The 22,348-nt window shown below is 40.5% G+C and overlaps 1 protein-coding gene across 6 annotated transcripts in view; it reads left to right on the top strand.

Moving 5' to 3' along the window:
• Window positions 1-22,348, top strand: part of LOC111266428 (5'-AMP-activated protein kinase subunit gamma-1) — a 63,813-nt gene that overhangs the window by 16,861 nt on the left and 24,604 nt on the right. For 2 of the 6 annotated variants that reach the window (XM_022843899.2, XM_086970888.1), the window contains 8 exons: window positions 548-633; window positions 2,406-2,624; window positions 3,857-4,060; window positions 4,344-4,443; window positions 5,138-5,159; window positions 11,024-11,153; window positions 11,526-11,640; window positions 18,391-18,501. In XM_022843899.2, the coding sequence (XP_022699634.1) occupies window positions 548-633; window positions 2,406-2,624; window positions 3,857-4,060; window positions 4,344-4,443; window positions 5,138-5,159; window positions 11,024-11,153; window positions 11,526-11,640; window positions 18,391-18,501 (987 nt within the window). Of the gene's footprint in view, window positions 1-163; window positions 293-547; window positions 634-2,405; window positions 2,625-3,856; window positions 4,061-4,343; window positions 4,444-5,137; window positions 5,160-11,023; window positions 11,154-11,525; window positions 11,641-18,390; window positions 18,502-22,348 lie in introns of those variants that run through there. The other 4 variants (XM_022843904.2, XM_022843900.2, XM_022843905.2 and 1 more) reach the window with 4 other exon arrangements.

The following is a 22,348-nucleotide window of genomic DNA, read 5'->3' as shown; positions in this document are numbered from 1 at the left end:
TGTACGTATTATCTTCCTATAACAAAGACTTTATCATTTGTAGTGAGATGATCCTTTGTTTGCACCACAGACGCAATGTCTGGCATCGAACTTCCTACACCTGCCGAGGGTTATGCTAGCGACAGGTTGTATTGGAGCACACCTACCTTCAAATATTTTGAATATAACGATCAATGAAAATTTAAAGAAAAAAAAAACGCTCAGATATCCCGAACTCCCGCGTACATCTCAAGCTCAAGCAGGTCACAAATACATCAGTTGGGAGATGGCTAGTACGAGCTAAATTGTTTAAGTAAGCAATTTAGTTTCTTTGTATCCAGACCAACTAACACGATTCTACCATAAATATTAATAGCGGTTCTATTCATCTACTGATATTTGCGTCATATCGATTGCTTGCTTCGGAGCAAGCGTTGCCCGAACGGACGAAGCTTGCTTGTTCGGGTATTTTCAGTAAACAGAGAAAATAGACTTTTAGCTCTGTTGAGGATAATTAATGGGTGTTTCACGTTTACAATGATCCTGTGCCTACCCACTACATAAGCAGACTCTAAGCTTACCTGGATCTCCAGAGCAAGGCTATGAAGCCATGGAAGCGCCCCAGCGGCACGTAAACTCGCCGTTTTCGTTCAGGTTCGTTGAATGTCATTAAGTATATTTGTATTGGTGCAGAGTTTCTGTGCAATTACTGATAGTTACTTAATATTAGAAATATAGAGTCCTTTATATGAAGGATAATGTTTAACTAGTAATTCGGACCCGGCGACACTAATATAGTAATTGTTATTATCCGATAATCCCGTTTATTGTTCCGAACCTAAAAAGAGTTCATCAGAACGAGCTCGTAAATTTCATACTTTGCACGACATTAATTTTTAATATATTACTGACCTGTTTTAATATATTGATCGTTTAGTGTTTTATCTATTTAGCCTTAGGCTACGGCAATGACGCTTATTAATGCATAAAGAGTAGATGGTCCGTATAGTTTCAAGGCGATATTATCACTCACTTACTAGCATTCTGAATTGATCGACAGCTATTTTTTTTTATATATTACAATAAATAAATGTGCGGCAAAAAATATATTGCTTTTTCCAAAATACAGTATAATTTTGAAGCGAACTAGAGTTACGTCACTTCAATGAACTCTCTTCGTATCTTTCGGTATGCGGAAAAAAAACTCTACATAAACGTATGCTTGTAGTATAATACCTTCTACTGCAAGATACTAGAACGATCCACGCAATGGTTAGCATATATCGCTGATTCTAAGCATAAATGAGACAACCATGCTTTATGCTCAATGATGGGCAGAAAAGTTTTTGCTTTTAGACACATATGAGTGCTGGCGTTGCCGAAAATTGTTAGCTAAGACTATTCGATGGACAGAAGCAAATTATGAGCTGACGCAGTTTTTTTTTTTATCTCGTTTGGGCAGGACATCACCGCGCGTCTGAGCGCACTTGCTCCCATGAACTTGTTTCGGCTTTAGAATAAATCTGATTTAAACTGTATAAAAAACTTTTCCAGACAGAATCATTTAAAGATCCAAATGGTCTTGCTCTTAAGCTTTAAAACTGGCTCATTGAAATGACAGTTTAAGTGCACATATTTCCAGCCAACAGCTACATAAAACTGGTTTATGAATTCAGTCATAGGACGACTGTGCGATCTACATGACCTTGCATTGATCTGTTCTAAATAACTTTTTCATACAAAGTACCCATTAGCAAGAGTGGAATATAATTTGCAAATAAATCAGCTTGGATGCTCAAGTTACGCCAGGGTTAGCCTGTGTGAAACACCAGCTGCATTAATTCTAAGCTGGAAAAATTGTCCGCGAGCCTTTAGTACCGAAGCCTTCAGCGTGGCCTTTTCCTAAGCACATCAGAGGGCAATTCTCTGGCACTAGCTGTCACCACACCAGACAACACGGCACAGACACTGAAATTGACGGTCTATGGAGTAAATTACCAGTGCGCATCGGAGAGTGCTCGTAATACGTTATATACTACGGATGTGACGAGTTACTTTTTGCCAAGGACGTTGTTTACCTACTTTTGATATGACCATAAGATCTAGTTGTGTCCTGATCCCAGAATCAATAGATACTTAATTTAATGGCTGCAAATAGAGGCCTTTTTAAAGATTACTTGTATGTCTTTCGTAGTCACATAATCAGCCGTAAATATGAAAATTCCAGTAGACAAATTAATACTTATGATAAGGCTATTATATGCTTCTATGAATTGAGACTTTTCTCAAGCTTAATTGTACACAACACCTGGATCAGCTACCCTTCCCACTTACGACCCTTTTACGTCTAGGCATGATGTTGGCTAACTGCCGGTTAGGTTTTTTGTTCAGCCTTGTCATTCGTTTTGTCCGGCTTTGGTCCTTAGGTCTGAACTAGTTTGCGATAGACGCGTGCGGCACCTGTCTTCAACAGAAGACGAGCCGATCAGTCCGAGCGGATGTGGTAGCCACTCGAAGGAGTCGTCCTCATCGCAGACGCATTCGTCCGCGATTTTAGAGACGTTTCGCCCTCGGTCGAAGTCAGACTCAAAGGAACTCATTAAACATCACAAACCGCCAGCTAGCAACATCATGTCTGCCTTGAAGTACGTATGCTGCTGTTTAAACAGTAGGCGTCGAAATATCGCAGTGGAAGACAGAAAAATAGCTCGTGGTGCTGGAAACTATCGTATACGATCTCAAATTGAAAAAAATATATCAGAACAGGAACTATAAAATTACAAGAGTGCGTAATGATGAAAATATCATATAATAGTATTCGAAAATATACTTTATCATGATGAGAAACATGCTAGAAAACAATGAACGAGTATAGAAGGCTGTACTATTAGAGGAAATCTTGAGTCGACAAATCGAAGCGTCGTTATAAAAGAAGGAAAGCAATTTACAAGTGATTGCTCCGCATGTCAGAAAACAAAAAAGGTAGGCTAGTGTATATACGGTAGGCCGTATAATCATAGTAGAGGCCAATGTCGAGGCGTTATACTTCTAAGCACACAAATTGAAACATAAAATTGATTTGAGTCCCTTTCGATATGGCGGAAGCCTTTTAACACCAAGATCTCGTTTGGTGTTACTCTACTTTCTCCCCTAACAAAAGTGACCATAGACACTTTTGTTAGGGCAGAAAGTACAGATAAAACTGCCGATACAGATGAATGATTGACTTTAATAGAAAGAGAGTCTGAGAACAGTCTACCCGACTCTAGTCGTCGCAGCAATTCGCGTAGCAAATTTTCGCTGCCAGAACTATCTTCGAAAGCATTCAGTCAAGGATTTGTATCACACTGTATAGTGTCAGACTGTTTCAAATGATTTACCCGCTGAACAGGCATCGACTATCAGTGGAGGCCTTGCAAAGCCTGGAACGTCCGCCTTGTGCCGCTTACCATTTGCGGAGCTATGGGAAGCCTTTGGGCTAGTTCTTTAGCTAAAGCTTTGTTCTATACTAATAGAAATTTCTATACAGTATAAGAACCGATAGGAGCTCTTCATTTTTGCGGGGGATGACAGCTGGTTTTTATCTACAAGTGATTTTTAAGCTTGTTAATATGCGGTAGATAGAAAAACACATTGGATTTATTGCGCACAACTAAAGAACGTTTTTTTTAGAGAAGTTAATAAAGGATTAATTTCAACTAACACTACAGGGCAACTGCCGTGAGCCACGAGACAACTCAGGCTATTACATATATTATTTTAGTAGTTCCTGTTCTTGACAAAAGAGCTATTTTCCAGAATACAGGAAAGGTTTTACTTACATTTGAAACTACTTGCAACTATAAAATTAGTGAATATGCACTTTGTGTGTTGGTAGGAATTCAGTGCACACTCACAATTGGTTTTCTACAAGTGGAGGCGGATCCCTGAACGGGAGCAATAGTCCATCGAGCTCGCCAACCTACGAAAGTCCTCATGGCCCTCTAAGCTTTTCGGGCCATTCGGGAAATCAGTCTCCCAGCACGCTAATGTACCCAAGCTTCTCAGATGGATTTGACTACCGTCCTCAGCAGAGACCAAGGTATGAACGGGTGCTTCTAGTAACTAGCGAGACGTGAAGGTAATTACTGACTTTACTTTGCCCAATTGAATCGATACGTGTATACTATGCTCGTCGAAATTCCCCCCTGTAGGCGAATCATGCTGTGCTTAAACTGAAATTGATCCCGAAGTCGAACTTAATGACAGGTATTCGCTAGCATACGCATACATAGAGCCTCGGACACCTTCGGGTGGCTTCACTTAAATAAGTGATAGTAGAACGATAAGTCACAATTCTCGACAACTTCCAATGTTTCATACAGGTCAGGATCCGAATCAAAAAGCGGTGCTGTTGCCAAAGTCATGGACATGTTCAGGGCTCGATCTCAATCGATGAGTCTCACAACGGACGGCAAGGCCAAGGTAAGCCGAACATAATCAATTATGAAAAGTTCTTATTTTTTTCAACAGGTTCAACAAACCCGTATTAGTGGGAGGTTCAGGTTATGTTTGTGTTAAAAATACAGTACGCCAAGACAAGTGTTATGAAAATTCTCACTTTGAGCCGGTTGACGTATGTTGGTAGTAACCATTAATTAGATCGCAATTGTATTCAATCAAATCTGCCACAGTCTCAATTAAATGAATGCGGCAGTATCCGTATATAGAAATACACGGTTTATACAATCGGTCAAATTATTTGAAATGTTTATACGCTTTCTATAACTTAAACTAGTGGCGTTATGAACGTTAGAAGATGAAAATTGTTGAATAGAATACCTATTGTGCACTGCAATGTTACTGTATATATATATATATATATATATATGCTATATAATACAAGCGGGAAACCATGTATGTAAAGCGTATGTTTGGGCACTCGTCAAGTGTTCTGCGAAGTGTAGGGTGGCGCTGATCCAGCCGCTCCAAAAGCGCGGCAAATTTACCTAAATAAATAAACCTACCCTTTGCTTTGATTCACTAATTCTGTATACGTTCTTAGGTCACTTGGATTATAGATAGCGAACCAGGCTAATTTTAGAGTTGTTTTCATCTAACGGGCGCTCTTCAGTAACAATGCAATACGGTAACTTCAGCTAAATATTTTCTATTTCAGAAGGTCTCACACAGTCAGTCGGGTATGTACATCGATAGGTATAGTAATTTAAAAGCGTCTTTGAATTTGCTTACTTTATCCACACATGCACACCTATGCGTATTGGATTGTTGAAAACGTGTTGGAGCTAGAATGTCACATATCTTAGATACTATAGGTTGCGTCGTGTTGTCGTTTGAAAATTGAGGCTCGACAATGGTAGATGTGCTAACATCTAAATGCCTCGAAGGTTAATGAAGTTTCTGCAAAAGGGTTCTGCTGCTTACGGTTAAGATGAGCTATCAAAAGGAACTGCTTTTGTTTTGGACATTCCGATGAGAACAGTGCCCCTCGACTAATAACAGAAAAAAGTTGATGAAATTACTGTGAGAGCTGAGCAATACTGGCAAAATAAATAGCCATAAGACTTAGACATTTAACCTCTAGTTTGTTCAAGTGAACTTTAACAAGGACACGAGTGCTAAAAGCTTTCCGACATGCGTAAAGAGCAATCAACTCAGGATATCGGGTGGCCGAAGAAGTGTTAACGGTCTCTCTGACTAGAGGCAACATATCTCAGGTAATATCGCCAGCTTGGGGATACTCGCATTTTAAAGCTGAGATTTGGCACTAGTAGATGCGGTAAGTAGTTGTAGTGGTAGACCCATTGTAAAAAGAGTTTGTGAAATTGATGAATTGCTATAGTTAACGAAACCGACATCTGACTAGCCCAGGCATTGTTAAGGAAGTAAATATTTACCGCTCAACAATCTTAAGTTGTTTGAAAAAAGCTGGCTGTAAAAAGAAGCTTCTTTGCGATTTTTGGGTGCCACACAAATTGACGCTCGATCGTATTTCCATCTGCAGAATTCTATAGAAATCGTTGCGTTTTTGAAGCAGTTGATTGCGGGTAGTGAAATATAGATCGCATACAACCTTATTGCGCGAAAATTGTACCCCATAACATGCGATGAAAGCCAAACTGTTGCCAAAGGAAATAATGCTATACGTTGGGTGAATTTAGAAGGGGATCGTGCGTGTGAGTTGCTGCCGCCTAGCAGAGCGATTGATTTGAGAAACCTTTACTGTCAACAAAAATCAAGCTTATAACAAATTGTCATTGAACTACAGAAAAGGCGTTGTCTTCTACCATCACGGCGTCGAATCACATGCATTTTTAACTGCCCGCCGAAAATTAAAAACAACCTAGATGGGAACTCTCAATACGTTCGCCCTACAGCCCAGATCTTGCGCCATTAAACTATCATCTGTTTCGGTCTCTGCAGAATTTTCTTAATGGTTGTAATTTTTATTCAATGAAGAAATGACTTGCCGTAATTTTTCGTCTGGAAGCCGCAAAAGCTCATAAGTGATACGATTATAACATTATCAGAAGAAAAATGGCAAAATGCTATCGATCGAAATGGCACATTATTAATTTAGCAATGCTACATAGAACTATTTAAAATGTTTGCTTCGAATTTGGCTAAATAAAAGTTAACACATTTTTTAAGAACCCAATAGATGTATATATATATATATATATATATATATATAGTGAATGACGATACTCATGACTGAGGTAATGATCTATACGAAAGTGTATGCCTGAAAAGTTCAAGTTCCAATTTAAATATCTATACACAAGAATTCACTTAACAATATCTGGATTATTACTTAGAGACGGAAGAAGATACTTTAAACTAATTTTAAAAGCTAAACAGACTTCGCTTGAGAATCTGACCCGGTACTTCATGATTTGAGTCCATCCTATTAAGGTCGAGACTTCAGTTGCTATGTATTTTCTATCTTTCATTGTGAACCAGATCAAGGCTGGACGTATTGTCTAGCTCTCGTATCTGATTCCGCTTGTTCCCAGTTTCGCTCAATAGGAGCGCCGACCTGTTACTTCTAGCATGTAGCCAGTACACAAATTTTCTCTACCTTGCTTTGTTTATACGGTCAAATGGCGTCATCTAATGTAAGTACCGGTTTATATGGAACTCGAAGATGTCAAAATAAGTCGTTGACTGAAGTGTGTGCACCCTCAAACCTTCGCTGTGTGTTACAACAATCCTGTGGAAGCCAACAGAGATCGTACACTGCTAGCGCGATTCCTATAACACGAGTTTCCGTACGGCCTTTTCCATACTACGATCTATGCAAACCAAAGGACAATCAGAATCGTCAGTATGATTGCTGTATTTAGCTTTCACTTGTATCTTCGATTCGGTTGTTTTCTAAGGTGAGTCAAATGTGATCGTTTTGAAATTGGTTCGCTTGAACACTGAGCCTAGGATTTCTTCTAATTATAGTTGTCCTTTGCTGGAATCGACAGCCGATTTCAATCAATTTTGGTTATGACATCTCCCTATACCCATACCGATATTTACTCGAACTATGTAAATGCTTGCTATTTTGTTCAAAATGTCGAAATTGTTTTTTTTTTTGTAAATTCGCAACGGCCTATTTTTAGAGATCGAACATAGCACGTTCACAACGACATATATGAAAACGAAAAAAGATGATCATGGCACGATGCAAATAGATCTGTCCTCGATAACCCTTAAAGTAGATGCTCTGAAGCGTATGCTTCTAGCCGTATATCTCCAAGAAGTCTGACAGGAGGACACAAACGTCTTCCAGGGTTCGTGAAAGAGAAATGCGTTCGCATGAAGGCGTCAGAGGGATGGACTGCGCAAAGAAATGATTGGTCTTAGGATTCCAAACTATTCTACTTGTAAAGACATCATTACTATAAAATGGTTCGTAGACTGACATCGTCTACTTCCATTAAGCAAATCGCTTGCGTAGTAGTTAAAATTTTTTGCTGCATCTCTCTTTATCTCTATTTGAAAGGTAGTAGGCTGCGTAAAAGCAAACCTTTATCTTCTATCAACATATGCGATACCCAAACAGTATTTGTATGCATATAATTTATATTCAATGTTCGTGATAGAGTTCGACTTGGGCTATCATATTCTACCCCGAATTTGATGCCAAAACAGTTTCCACGGATCTGCTGTAAGCCGTAGCGAAAATCTAAGGCTGTTTCATCGGAACCGAGCACTGGCGTTTAAAAAATTAGTGTAGTAGTAATAGTAACGATATTAAAATGATCCAACTACGGTCGTGATAAAAGCTTAATATCAATGACTCAATGTATGTACCCATGAATCTCGGATGCATCAAAGCGCAGAATAACATGTGCGTTCCCTGCGAGCCCGTTCGCTCCTGCGAGAGTGATGTTATAGGTGGGATTGGAGAGAAACTGTACATCGTAGACTGCTGCTGCTGCCTAGCGAAACGTTTGACTCGGACCACTGCCTATAAGATTATGACAAGTTATCGAAAACAATCAATTGAAATTAATGAACAGAAGGAACGTTCTCTTTTGTTGTGACAATGCCAAACCACACACGCATTTAGCTACCGAAAAAAATTTAGGAAATTTCAAAAGGGACATTTTAATGCGTATGCAGTAGAGCCCGGATCTTGCGGCTGTTTCGGTATCTAAGGGACAGTTCCAATGAAAAGATCTAAAAATTACTTTTCCTCATTTTTTCGTCTAGAAGCCACACGATTTCTACAGCGATGGAATTATGATTTTACGACAACAATGGTAGAATAATAGAACGAGTGCATAATATTGTTTTAAAATATTAAACATTTATACTCCAAATTTTTGCTTGCGGTTTTGGCTAGCCAAATTATTTGGCCTAGAGTATAGAGACAACTATGCCTATTATCGTACTAGAATTATTATGAGCTGAAACGCAGTATACAATGTTTTTAATACCCGCATTTTTTTCAATGGAATCGAAGTTAGGTTCTGTGCTACAATGTCCTAACATCACTAATCGTTTAGTTCTATCGAGGCGTGTGTCTAATGTTGATTTGACGCAATGCCGATAAAGAACGTTTTTCTACTCTAATTCGATAGTCATATCTTATCATATTTCGTGTATGCTAAATGGCCATTTATATATACATTTTGATCGTATGTGGTCGAGTACCGTGATATTGAACGGACTGTTCTATTAGCCCCACGAAGGAGAACGATAGGAAGGTCGTAAATTAAAAAAAAAAATGGAGACGTTACCTGTGGTCATTATGCCCGGTGTTCCTTTTAATGATATATGCAAATGCTCTCACAAGTATGCCTTCATCTGCGGGGAACAATCTCGTGTTTGTTCATTATTGATAAGCGTGAACCTCAGAGGAGGCACGCAAAAATGATCGCTAATAAATTCTCACTAGTCATTTTTGATGCGTAGACGTAGGCGTATTTGCGTATAGCCCACCGCCCCTATTTCCCGTTGTTTCGAGGCTTGTAAAACATACTCGAGATGACACAACTAGGCTTTAAATCGTCATTTTGAATCGTATTAAATGTTCCCCTACAGGTACAATGGTAGCATGTTTACCTTAAGACCTAGGAACAGATGGTGGGCTCAAAGGCAGGTGTAGACACGCTTTATTTGCTTTTCAGAAGTGCCAGCCGTCTGAAGCAATGCTCATTGGACGTAAAAAAGAAGTATTATTGCTTATATAATGATATGCGCTAGCTTGTCTTTGAAGGTTCTTAAATTTGATGCTAGCAACGTACGCGTTGATAGACCCATTAGTTTATTATTATTATTAAACTTCTTACGTTGTTTCAGTTTGAAAAATGGTGATGATTTGGCTGATTTTACTAAGTTGTTTTGTCGCCGTAATTATTAATTATATATGTATATATATCTTTTCATCGGTAAATGGTGTCTTTCGATTACTGCTGTCGCAAAAACATCAACAGTCAATTTATTCATCTAACAAAACAAACCATTGTCTTCCTTCTGACATAATTCACTTTTCTTTTAGAGGAAGTTTTAGAGGAATCTAGAATTATTTGTTGTGTGACACTAAGCATAGGGTTCCAAAGATCACTAATTCCCTCTCAGCTTCTCCCCTATAGACTTCATTATTTCTAAGAGTCTAAGTCAATAAAAAGACAAACTTTTTGTTCCTTATAAGCACGTTTTAGCTAGCGTCCTATTTAGTTTCGGATGTCGAGTTTAGGGCCTTAACTCGAGATGTGATAGGAAAAGAAACAGTGTGTAGTAAACGAATCTGCACACAATCAACATTGCCGATAATTAAATTTTTACGAACATTATACTTCACTGGTAGGCGATTATCTACTTTACAAGAATAATAGGTTATCTGAGCTTATGTAGTAAGGCTAAGTTCTGAGGAAATTACAAAAAACTCAATTTTGACACGTAGAGTTTAACAAAGCTTGTTGTATATTGGTGCTAAGAGGCTACAGGCTTGAAAAAATGAAAGGTATCAGCTATTCGAGGCGTTTGTACGTCAAAACGAAAAAAACCAAACATTATGATACGACTGTAATAGGTAGATTAGACGGAGATGAAATACGACAACGAAACTTACTAATGTGTCTATAAAAGTTTAGCTTATCTAAAGTCTCGCGATGTCCCATCGTTATTATATTTAATAGCACAGTCGTGGTCGTTGAGGCATGCAAAGCGATTTCGGAGTAGAGCATTGGTTGCCATACGATAATCCTTCAGACAACTCGAAATGGATTTTGAACGAGATGTTCAGCCCGCTTTATCTACAAACGTTTATTTTTCTTTTGCTGATTACGCTCGGTCATGGTAAAACTAAAAATGTTTTGGTCTAGTTAATTACTTTGCTCAATTATCTCCAATTTACCGTATTTTGATTAGAATTCAATTTAGATCGTCGTAATTTTGCTTTTTCGTCGATGTTACAAGAAAACCTGTGTCATTTGTCATAAATTGAAGAAAATTGCTTTTGTCATTAAGGATAGAGGCAATTACGGCGGTGACTAACGTCAACTTATATGAAAATAATGTTCTCTAAATGGGAATTCTGTAGCGTCGCTATTTCGTAGACATTCGATTGATCCAGATCGGCGTCGCAACGGAGTAGGAGTGATCCGCACTAGCGACCGCCTTCTCGATAGTGGTTCTGTTGACCACGGCCATCACACGGCACTAATTTACAGGTTAGAGCCATCATGTACTGTTGTATTTGTTGGTATGGATCTGCGCTGACAGTCGTTTTTTTCGCTATTGAGACGAATGATAACTCGTAGTCTCTTTCCATTAGACTGTTACACGGGTCTGTTGTTGTGGTTTACCTATTGTGATGCGCGTACACACCGAATTGGAAACTAATGTTTGAAAAAAATGCACGAAAAATTTGAGCAGATCTCTAGGATGCGATTGTAGAACGAAAAGACCAATCAGTCTCGTCTGTACTCGTTAGGGTCGCATGAACAGCGGAATGCACGTACGAAAAAATATCGTCCTTCATCTTAAAGAAAATAACTTCCACTGCATGTAATCTTTTTGCGATTGCTGTAAACGTTTCGAAGGACCCATTCGCATGGTGCGGTTGGTCACGGCGCCGTTCGGGTTCACCGCCTGGATTCCCAGATGAGTGACGGCTACAGTCAATTCGATTCCTTAGCGTCAACGTCAGTCTACGGGGTAAGTAAGCAAAAGTTACGACATACTATGGGGTATCGTTATTTAGGCAAATATCGCATTTTGTTTAGCATTTTTTTTAAGCTTTTTCTAACGATATTAAGGAATTATATGACAAAGGATATTTTTTCTATGTATGCTCGATTTTGGGAAATTCAGCTGATATCATTGTCCACTATTGTTGTCCATTTTTAAAACGCATTTTCTCTAAATATCGTATTTCTCTATCTATTTTCTGATAATTATAATACGTTCTTCTATAGGCTCAATGCGTCTAACTGTTCCACAAAAAAAGACAGCTTTGCATCTAAAGAAATCAAATAATTAGTCCAACCTTTAAACCCCCGTCGATAGAGTAGCCTCCATCTTCATTAGATTGTTGTTCAATTATTTGAAATAGAAAACGAAGATATTAAACTGACATCTGGCTTCAAGCTGTTGGAGCAAGTTGTAGCATATTGTGAATGTTTTTTATTGGGAATGCACTTGTGAAAGTCACCCTAGGTGTGCTGAAGGATTATAAAGAAGCCTGAATGAATATGACGGAGAATCAGCATCATTTTAAAATGGGGTTTTACCCGCGCCTAAGCCCCAGTACTTTTTATCATTCGGTCCCATATCCAGGTGCAATGTATCGTGGTGCTATGAACCCCACTGCATTTTACCACACACCACAGAATCCTGCCTCGTTTAATCATGTGGTATACAGTCCTGGCTCGATATGTTCAAGTTACAATGGTAGCCCATTCTATCCGGGAGCGCAAAATCCATCTGTGCAAATTCCCGGTGCGCAGAATTTCGCGGTACAAACTCCAAGCCTTCAAAATATTCCTGCTATACAAGGGCCATGTATGCAGGTCGTGAAAAGTCAGAGCTCTGCTACCTATTGTCCTAACATGCAAAACTTCAGAGGTTCCGAGGCGTGTTACCAGTCTGGCCAAAACCCTGCCGCATGCCATACTACGGAGCAGGTTTGCTCGTCGTGGCAAACTCCTGTCGCTATAAGCCCTAACACTCAAAATGTACGAGCTCATAGCCAGAACTCGATTTTACACGGTCCCGGCGTGTTTTTTCCAACTGTTCAGCATACGGACGTTCATTGCCCGAATGCTTCGAACCGAAAATCAGAAGAGCTGAATTCTGCCCAGAATTCAAACCTACAGAGCGCGATATCGTCTGTTCCAAGCGCGTACAGACTACCTAACGGACAAGAGCTGGGTTTGCATGGCCCAAAGGCCAATAATGGACTCGTGCATGGTCGGTGTACCTCGAATCGAACAGACCACGCTCCGAACGCTCATAAGACACATACACAGAACTTAGGGATCACTCACGGCTTGAGTGGTCAGAACGGTACAGCCGGGCCATGCGCGAATGTGCAAAATCCAAACTTTGCCCATTACATAAATTTTCAGAATCCTGTCAGTTTTCCATCACCTGCTCAAAACACGGGAACTTATTTATCGAGCGCCCATATCACGACCAGTAATGTGCTAGACTCAAGTTCTCAGAATGCAGGCTTGCATTCAGGCGCGAATATCCAAAACTCGATCAATGGTTTTGATACTAGCGGGGGAAAAAATGGATCACTGAATACGGCCGTGTTGAACGCCTTGCTGCAGAATCCAGGCATGCTTAAATCGCTTCTTCAGAACTCAGGCGCAATTAACTTCGATAGTGGTATGGCCGTTTCAGGTTCCGCGGCAAACAACACTAACTCTCAACAAACTTCAAAGGCCTTAAACGAAACTGCTCAAAACACAGGGATGGCTAATGCAACAGGTCACACTTCGCTTCATATGAACCATAGCATCCAGGACTGTGGACCTACATCTACCAGCAACAACCAAACTTCTACCCAAACTATCAATTCGTATTCTGCTGAGAATTCCGAAGTGTTTAGCGCAGGCACTTCAAACTCCGGTGTGTACGCTGTGTCTTTGGATCCAGGTACATATAACCTTATTTTCCCGAGCCCGGAATCCCATGGTACCTCCTCAGGCCAAGCCTCAAGCTCACATATGGCAACGTCGAATGCTGGTATGTTCGACTTAAATAGCATGCAAGACCCCGATACATATAATACTGTCTTCCCCAATCCCGATGCTGGCCTTCCCTCAGCTCGTGCCTCAGAAGAAAATCTAAGCTCGTGCAATTCTGTTGTGGATAATCCGGGTGCCGAAAGCACTTGCCCAAAGAAGTTGGAGGCGCGCAGTAATACTTCCGTCACTGATAACCCTGCCGAAGAAAAAGATACATCGAACTTGGGTACACTAGCTTCGGATGCGCAAGAATTTACGAGCCCAAGTCCAAGCATTCTCAAGCCTGTTATACTTAGTCTAGCCACTCACAATCCTGGCCCATTGAACGTTAGTGCATTTGTGCCAGTCGTCCATAATGCGCCTTCTGGTACTTTTGTCCCCATTCTCCAAAATCCCGGAGCAGTCCCCGTTGTACAAAACCCCTGTGCATTCCTTCCTGCAGGCCAAAACACAGCCGCAATCTTCCAAGCCGTTTAATCCCTTTCAAAAAACAAGCAGGTCTGACGCTTCGCATGCCGTGAATACTACGTCAGTTACGCTAAAAATCTTATTAGTAAATTGTTGAGCGGCTCCTCTTCTGTCCTACGCAGAAGGCCACCTTAGTAATATTTCAGCACGTATCCTCACTTATGTACGAATACGCACGTTTACGTAAGAAATGAAATGAAAATGCGGACTTAGCAACGACAGCATTTTGTGAAAATATTCTCATTGCAAATCTTATCAAATACGAAATATAAGGAAATTCTTCGTTTTTTGACATAATCTGTAGTGAAGAATTAGCTGACATTCTATTTGAAGCTCTGCTTTCCTGAAAGAAGGAGTTTTTACCATTAAAATTCCTTAAATAGCTCGGATTCAACAAACAGCTTCAAATAGTCCATTGGGCCAATATTCAAGCCGATAGGGCAAATTTCATTCTCAGCATAACGCTGATTCTGTGGTCCTGTTTTTGGCGAGATCGACACCGATCCACGACGATGCATAAATATATTCAAAAGGACAAGCTTGAATCTACCAAGATTGTTTGTTTTACAAATCAATTTATTCAATTATTTCCTTTATAGGAATTTCCTGTACTACAGTATCTATTTAGTAATATTAGGTAGGCTGTTAGACGGCGCGCACAATAGGACGTACGACAAGGACGTGTTGTCGCAGTTCATAATAACAACAACTTTTCTTCATAGTAATTCTTCACTGCCCGTTCGAAAACCTCGGTCAGTTATGATTCTGCTATATTCCTGTTGGTTATTCATTCATATAATCTATTCGGAAACCTATCGAATGCTATATTTTGCAATAGTTTTGCAAGTAAGGGTTTGAATAACGTCATCTACACACAGATGACCTTAGCAATATAGTGTTTATCTAGTGTAGTATTTAACTCGGTTCGGACGAGGTATTTTATTCAGACGAGATCACTCACTATCCACTGACTCTACAATTCGGCTCTTCGATAAATAGTACTATATAAAGACTGTTTAAAGGGAGTGGCCAATGCCGCTGGGTTGTAAGACCCAAGCCACGTTGGTTGGATTTTTCACCGAGCTAGATCAGCAAATTCCCAGGCAGTAGAAGTTATCTTACGGGGCATGTTGCATACCCAGTCGTTGGCCATCGTGTGCCTCTGTTACCCAAATGAGCTGGGTGTTGAGGTGGTTTTTTCTACTATCAACAGCCATGAGAACAGGGTCGGTACGGTCGCTTTTGTCGCGCCTCAGTGTAAGGCAATAGCCTAATGTACGAAGAAGAGCATCTTCTTTAACTTTAGTCTGAGAACGCTATCCTATTGGATGTTCAGAGCTCTCGGAGAAAGCCTGTATTCCGAAAGAAACTGTGTTAGGTAAAAAAGATTACTTCCCCTTTCTCTCTGTAGCCAACTGGTCGATAGGATGTCGCCGACGATGTTTCTTCGTGTGAACCGGGTTAACAGGTCATTAATTCTACCATTGGTTTCCTCTCGCCTACTCACTAATAAATTACTGTCTTTCCTCCGCCTTCAGATCCACGGGGAACTGAACGTGCCAATGCGAGCACTAGCTATGTGCTGGCCGTGCGATACGCTACAACACTGTTGCATTGTAGCGTATCGCACAACTGACCGTAATTCGAGTCGATAATCTTACGCAATTATAGGTGACAAATATGATCCAGTCTACAATATGTGCATACTCAAATAAGAAATTGCTCGGGCCTCCCTTGATCAGTGCCGTCGAGACGGCTTCGAATCGTGATCTTTTAGCTTCCTTTGATGGGCGATTTTCGACACGCTTGTCGTTTTCTTCGCTGCCCATGTAGTTGTGCGACGCAGGCTTTTCCGCTCTACGTCGCCGCTATGGACAGTTCGCCTAATGATCGCTTTGTTTGGTTAGCGTAAACGAACTCGTCACGTTGATTCGGTTTTGCCAGCCTTCCTTGTACCTACCATTGTGCCAGCGCCACAGCATGAGGAAGCTTTAGCAGCCGTGGCAGTAACAAAGACGGAAGAGTGCCCGCAAGCATACTTGTGCTGAACCCTTCCGACATGGGTTGAACTGTTCGGGCAAAATTACGCTGAAATCAGTGGTTTTCCTCATGACGTGTTGAACGACGACATCGAAGAAAGTAGCAAGCAGAGGTTACTTAGTACAAATACGGTGCCAACATGCCAGTTTACTCGAATCGAACTCGAGATCTTGAGTCAAATGATGGGCCGCACGTCCAGCTAGTACCTTCCATGAGCCCGAAACGTCCGTTGTCTTTACCCGTAGGAATCCGCGTCCACCGTAGCTCTCCGCGCTTCTGGAGGTTCTGACGTTGGCTATGGCCTCTTGTATTAGACTATGTATGCATTTCGCTTGTTCGGATCAGGTAGTGTCAACTGATGGCACTCAATAAAGAGATGTAAAATTACTAGGTGGCTAGAATAGAACGAATTCATATGTATTGTTTGCCACGGAGATTGTCAGGAAAAAGTTGTGAATAGCTATGACATATTACAATATATTTATATATTAGAATATGATATCCAAAAAGGTGTTCCATAGAAGTTCATTGAACATCTGAATCGCCGCACCAGCCCTATGGCCTGTAGAAGAAACTACGGCTAGCCAAATATCACGCCGTTGCCTCTTATTAACCTATCCACAATCATAGATTTGTCGAACTGAGCTGTAGGAATTTGTATCATATTTAAAGACATATAGATGAGAGGTGTTGTTAATTAGAGGAACTATATATACGTCTGTTGACAGCAAGTGGCCTGAATGCGTGTTAGCTCGGTGCGGTAAGTCATTACTGGCGATTGGGGGCCGAGTCGACTGACACAGTGCGCAGTCAGATATGGAGACATCCGAGAGTAAGTTGTAAACAAATGTCATCGTTCTGTCGACGAAGAACCTGCTGCGAAGTGCTTTTTTTTTTTTCTTTTTTTTTTTTTCTTTTTTATCTAGTTAGAAGAAGCCATCTAGTTAGAAGATCAGCACTCAATCCAGACCAGTTACCCCGCTTTTAGCAAACAACTACGTTATGACCGGATTTGTGCCAGTAGTGACAACAGCTCGCCTGTAGAAAATACAGAAGTTGAGAGCATGGTTAAGAGCATGGTTGAGAGCATTCTATTAGAGTAATTAGAGCTTTGACGAAGGTCGAGGAAGACATTGTCATTGTATCAGGGTGAAAAGAAGTTGACGCTAGTTTTGGTGGGAAGGGATGGTTTTTTTGATTAATATTCCTCACGCTGCTCCAGATATGGTGATAATAAAGGCGATCGTCTTCGTGACGATAGAAGTTGAAAATGGCTGTGCATCACTGATTTACCTGTGTGTCGTAGCGCACGCATGTAAATAATCCGTGCTCTTTCTAACATTTTTTAGCAATAGTGCTGAACCGTTGCACGACATACATATAACCACGTCTACGCAGAATTGCAAAACATATTCGTATAAGCTGATTACAATCAGTTCTTCTCATAGTAATTTGAAATATTTTAGCTTTGTTTTCCTTCAATAGAAGAGTATGTATTGAACGCGGGCATCAAGCGTGTTCGACAAAATACTGTGCTTTTCGATACGTTCTATAGTGGTGTACGCAATATTCGAGTCTGTCTCTTATCTCGCAAGCGCCGATACACCTTCAAAGCTGTAGCTATGACAACATCGTAGCCATATACGTACCCACCGAATGGGTGTACCCACGAAAAGAAAATTATGTCAATATTAGCTAAATCTACAGCAAGTGGTTTAAGACATCAATCGTTGTATGTGTGCTAAATGGTTCAACTCGGAACGCGAACAAAATACTCTCCAAAATCGCATTACTTGTCTAGACACAAGATCACAGATGGGAACGTATCGATTGCTAAATATAGTGCGATCAGCCTTTAATTCGTTTGATAATAATATTTAATTGGGCTCCCGTTTCGGTCGGGTGTTTCCTTTCTACTGTCTAATCGAAAATGACCGATAGTGATTGGCCTTCGGCCTCCATTTTGTGTCGCAAACGAATCTGCGGCCATGGTAGTGGCGCAGGCGATAATGATCAATGCCTTCTGTTATATCTATCTCGTTCAAAACGCCGGTCGATTCCTGCTGTTCGACAATGTCGGCGATGTTGCACTGCGCCAGCCGGGATACTGCGGCGCCGCCACCAATCGCTTTGTTGCTTGACTAATGGATTGACAGCAAACACACAGATAAACTGAATATTCATTCGCCGACGCTCCTATTAGTTGCTGCTGCTCTGCTGCTGCTGCTGCTGCTGCCGCCGCCGCCGCCGCCGCCGCCTCTTCAACCAGGTGCTAAAGGAATATGGACGAGACCGACGGTTAGCCCCTATGATAGTATGTTGTTTACCTGTTTTCTAATCTTTGTTCATTTATCATCTTATTTTGACATCTTTTCATCTTCGATGTAAAATTTGTTTGTTTAATTGAGTTTGTATGTACATTATTCATATTATCCAGGGACGAGTATGGAGACCAGTAAGGGCTTGGAAGAGCGATCTAAGTTAGACCCTGACGCTGTTGTTCAAAGTAAAGCGTCAGCCCAGCAGGGTCCATATAAAAGACATGCGAAACAATGATTTTTCATTCGAAGTAAAAAAACGAGCTAGCCTATTTCAAAACTGCAGTGTTTTCGTTTTATTAGCTATAGCTATGGCTATGCCTATGGCTATGCCTATGGCTATGGCCTTGAAACAGATCGAACCCTACTAAAGAAATCTGTGACGCGAAGAAGCGTCTGTTTTAGCAAGATGTGACCAATTGCATCCTGAACATGAACTCGTCAGTTCAAATAGACCAAGGAAATATTATTTCTATTTAATTTGATACTTTTCGGGTTGCACTAACCTAGATACTCCTTTAACATCTTGTGTTGTTGCTCGCTTCGTACGAATGCTGCCACTTTTGGCACGATCTAGCAACGGCGTCACCTACTTCATTCGCTTGTTTTATGAAGACAGACTTACCGCTAAAGATAAGGTTTACTAACTGGCAATCCTCGAGATGTCACTTTACTTACAAGGGTTACTGTTTCTATTTGAGCCGCGGATTATGTAATGGCTCGTCGTCTCCTTCGACTAGCTCGGTCGTGCCATATTATTCGCTTGTTTCGTGTAGAGAACAATAGCAAACAGAAGTAAGTGATGCAAAACACAGAAGATTATATCATCTATGAAATCTCTAGATTACGTACGTCTACCTTACTGAACATCTACAGTGATGCCTTAATTGCTGATCATCAGGAGGTTTTCGTCGATAACAGACGAATTCAAACATTGGTAGAAAATATGCAAAACAAATTTCTCTTATATTTAATTTAGTATTAATTAACCTATCTGATATATACTCAATAATAGTTCTTCTACGGTCAAACTCACACAATAAGTGCAAAATATATACTATCAATATAGTGTATTTCAGCTAAACTTGGAACGCAACAACTTTTCGCTATTTTCAGATTCTGAAATTTTTGCTGAAAATTCTCCTTACCCCACCGACTGTATCTGTATAGAGGTATGCCTTCCGTAGGAAGGTCGGACTTCGAAGCGTGTAACAGAAGCTATTATTTGCGAAAAGTAACCCAACGGTATCGGTCGAGGGTGCTTCTTGTCTGCGTGTTGCACTACTAATCGACTCACACTCAGAAGCTGGCTGTCAGAAACCTGTAGCTATTCTGTCAACCAGCGTACTCAGTCGAACGCCAGCATACTAAGGCCAGAACGATGATTTTCCATTTCAATATTTGATGCATATTTGTTCAGGTAGCTCCGATTCTTGCTCACTTAACAATGTTTTGCTATCAGCACTGTGCACTATACGAAGCCATTACATTTAACAAGGCGGTATTAACCTGCGCCGAGGAAGTTGACTTGTGCTCGGTTGAATTGCTGAGCACATTCGTGTGCTTACAGCATCGTTATAACTCTATCGGTTTTCGTGCGTGTTGATCTTTTTAGTTGGAATGGTGATGAGTGTTCATCGACAAACTAACGGAGAAGATACAAGTCTTGCAGGCTAACCGATGCTGCGGCCGATTCTGGCTCGTTCACATATGGATTGAATATGTGGCATCACGATAGATTTCTTGTACAACGGTACTAGCAGAATACGAAACGAACAATAAAGAAGGGTACAGATCTACCTACGACGACGCTTCAGTGTTTGTGTGATGATCGGAGTGAAGCCGATTAGAGTCGATGCTCAATCGAGTGGACTCAATCAATTGTGCAGTATTAAAGCAAAATATCTTATGCAAAAAAACACTGGGACATCCTACAGACATGTGATATGGTTAGTGCCATCAGTATTTTATGTTATCGTTCCTTGCAGCACTGCGTGCCGTCAATCTTTGAGACTTCCTGTTGATGCAGTTTGATCGTGTGGATCATTAACGATCCCTTTTCACGGAGATCTGAAGATGTTCTTGTCGAACACAATTTTTGAGATTTTGTCTATGAGGATGAGGTATGCGAATTAGCAGGCCACGGCGGCGCCTGCACGTTGTAGATAAAAGAGTGTACTTCGATACTCGAGATACTTCGAGCTGTGTCCTAAGCCGCTCCATCGTGCATGAACACACAGCCGCCATAAAAAGACTCGCTTCTGTACCAGAAACATACTGCTCTCGATAACCTTAGCATATTCCTGCTGCTCTAGCATTCTCTGTACGATACGTATCATTTCAATGCCCTTGCGAGAATTCAGACTGCATCGTAATTCATATATATATATATATATATATATATATATTCAGATTTTCAAAAGATGAAACGTCTGAAGGTATGATCGGCGTTTTTTTTTTTTTTTTTTTTTCCGAAAATTTTAACATTAGATTTGTTTGAGAACAAGATTTTTTTTCCATTTTTTAATAGTATAGTTTTTAACTAGCTTTGCCGAACGAGGACGGCCTCATTTTATACGAGAATTCAAATAAAGGTGTTTCGGAAGGCCTACTGCTCTTGAACCCAGCCTCTTTGAATCGGCGACGAAGCAAAATTTTGAACACAGCTAATCCACGGTCTCGTACTCTGCTCTGGGAAATATTGCTGGGTAATATTTAATAAGGCTGGGAAATGGTACTACACTTCTTCGATTCTCGTCACCGATTTTATGAGACAACAGCAGGAGGCTTTCACTAAGCCTCTTAACGACGTCGGCGACTGCATGTTGACGAGGCTCAGCAATCCCCCATTGCGTACGTTGCGATTTTGATTCCTTCTTTTTTTTTTTTTTTTTGATTTGATTGATCTGTGAATAAATGCACAAAAACACTCGGACGAGTCGAACTTATAATTATAACACCGTGGCACCTAGTGCCAACAACAGACGGGCTGGACGGTCGAATATAACGCGCCGCTTATAGATAGTAGCGTGAGATAGTGGCAGAAAATATGAACGCTGGGCTTACTGAGATTTTTTTTAATGACAAGCTGTTACCCCTGCGACAGTTGAAATACGTATCACACCATTTGTTAGCGGTTTGAAAATGGAGGACATCAGCATCAAATAGAATAATGCCGCCCTGATAAGCTAAAAGCTTTTTGAAGTTGACTTTGATGTTGCAGCATATATAAATATTTAAGTAAAGATATCAAACACGAGTAGTTTTTATGAATGACGAAATTGATTGGTTTGGTAATCGAATTAAGTGGGCAGCCTAATTCGAAATCTTCGTAGTTGTTGGTAACGAATCAATTCGACGAAGTGCCTGTGAGGCTCACATATTCGGCCGGTTATCCTTCATGGTTAACTTACGGTTGTTATATAAGTTGATAGCGTGCTTAGTTAGAAAAAATATTTGATAACATGTTGACCGACATTTTAACATCTAGACCGACTTTTGATTTTGACCAACATGAAGAGGACGAATCAATTAGAGGGCAATACGGCTTGTTACAGTTATCCGAAGCTGTGCTAAGCTGTTATTAATCTCATAATAAATGACATCTTTATAATTTTCATAGAGTATGCCTTTTAGATAGTTCATCTTGCAAAGTTCTTGCAGATTTCGCCTAGGTCCTTTTTTAAGTCTCTCTTTTTTTAAGGCCCATTTTCCAAACGAACGAACGAGGTGCTACCAGCTGAGAGTCCGCATAAGGTCGACACCCGTGGTGTGAAATTATTCATTTCCCTGACGCAGTTGGCAATTATTTATTCCTTCAGCAGGCAGCAGAAATTATGTGGT

This window comes from Varroa jacobsoni, unplaced genomic scaffold (assembly GCF_002532875.2).
Source record: "Varroa jacobsoni isolate VJ856 unplaced genomic scaffold, vjacob_1.0 scaffold_1081, whole genome shotgun sequence".
In the NCBI taxonomy this organism is placed as follows: domain Eukaryota; kingdom Metazoa; phylum Arthropoda; class Arachnida; order Mesostigmata; family Varroidae; genus Varroa; species Varroa jacobsoni.
This window is presented reverse-complemented; position numbering and strand designations above follow the sequence as displayed.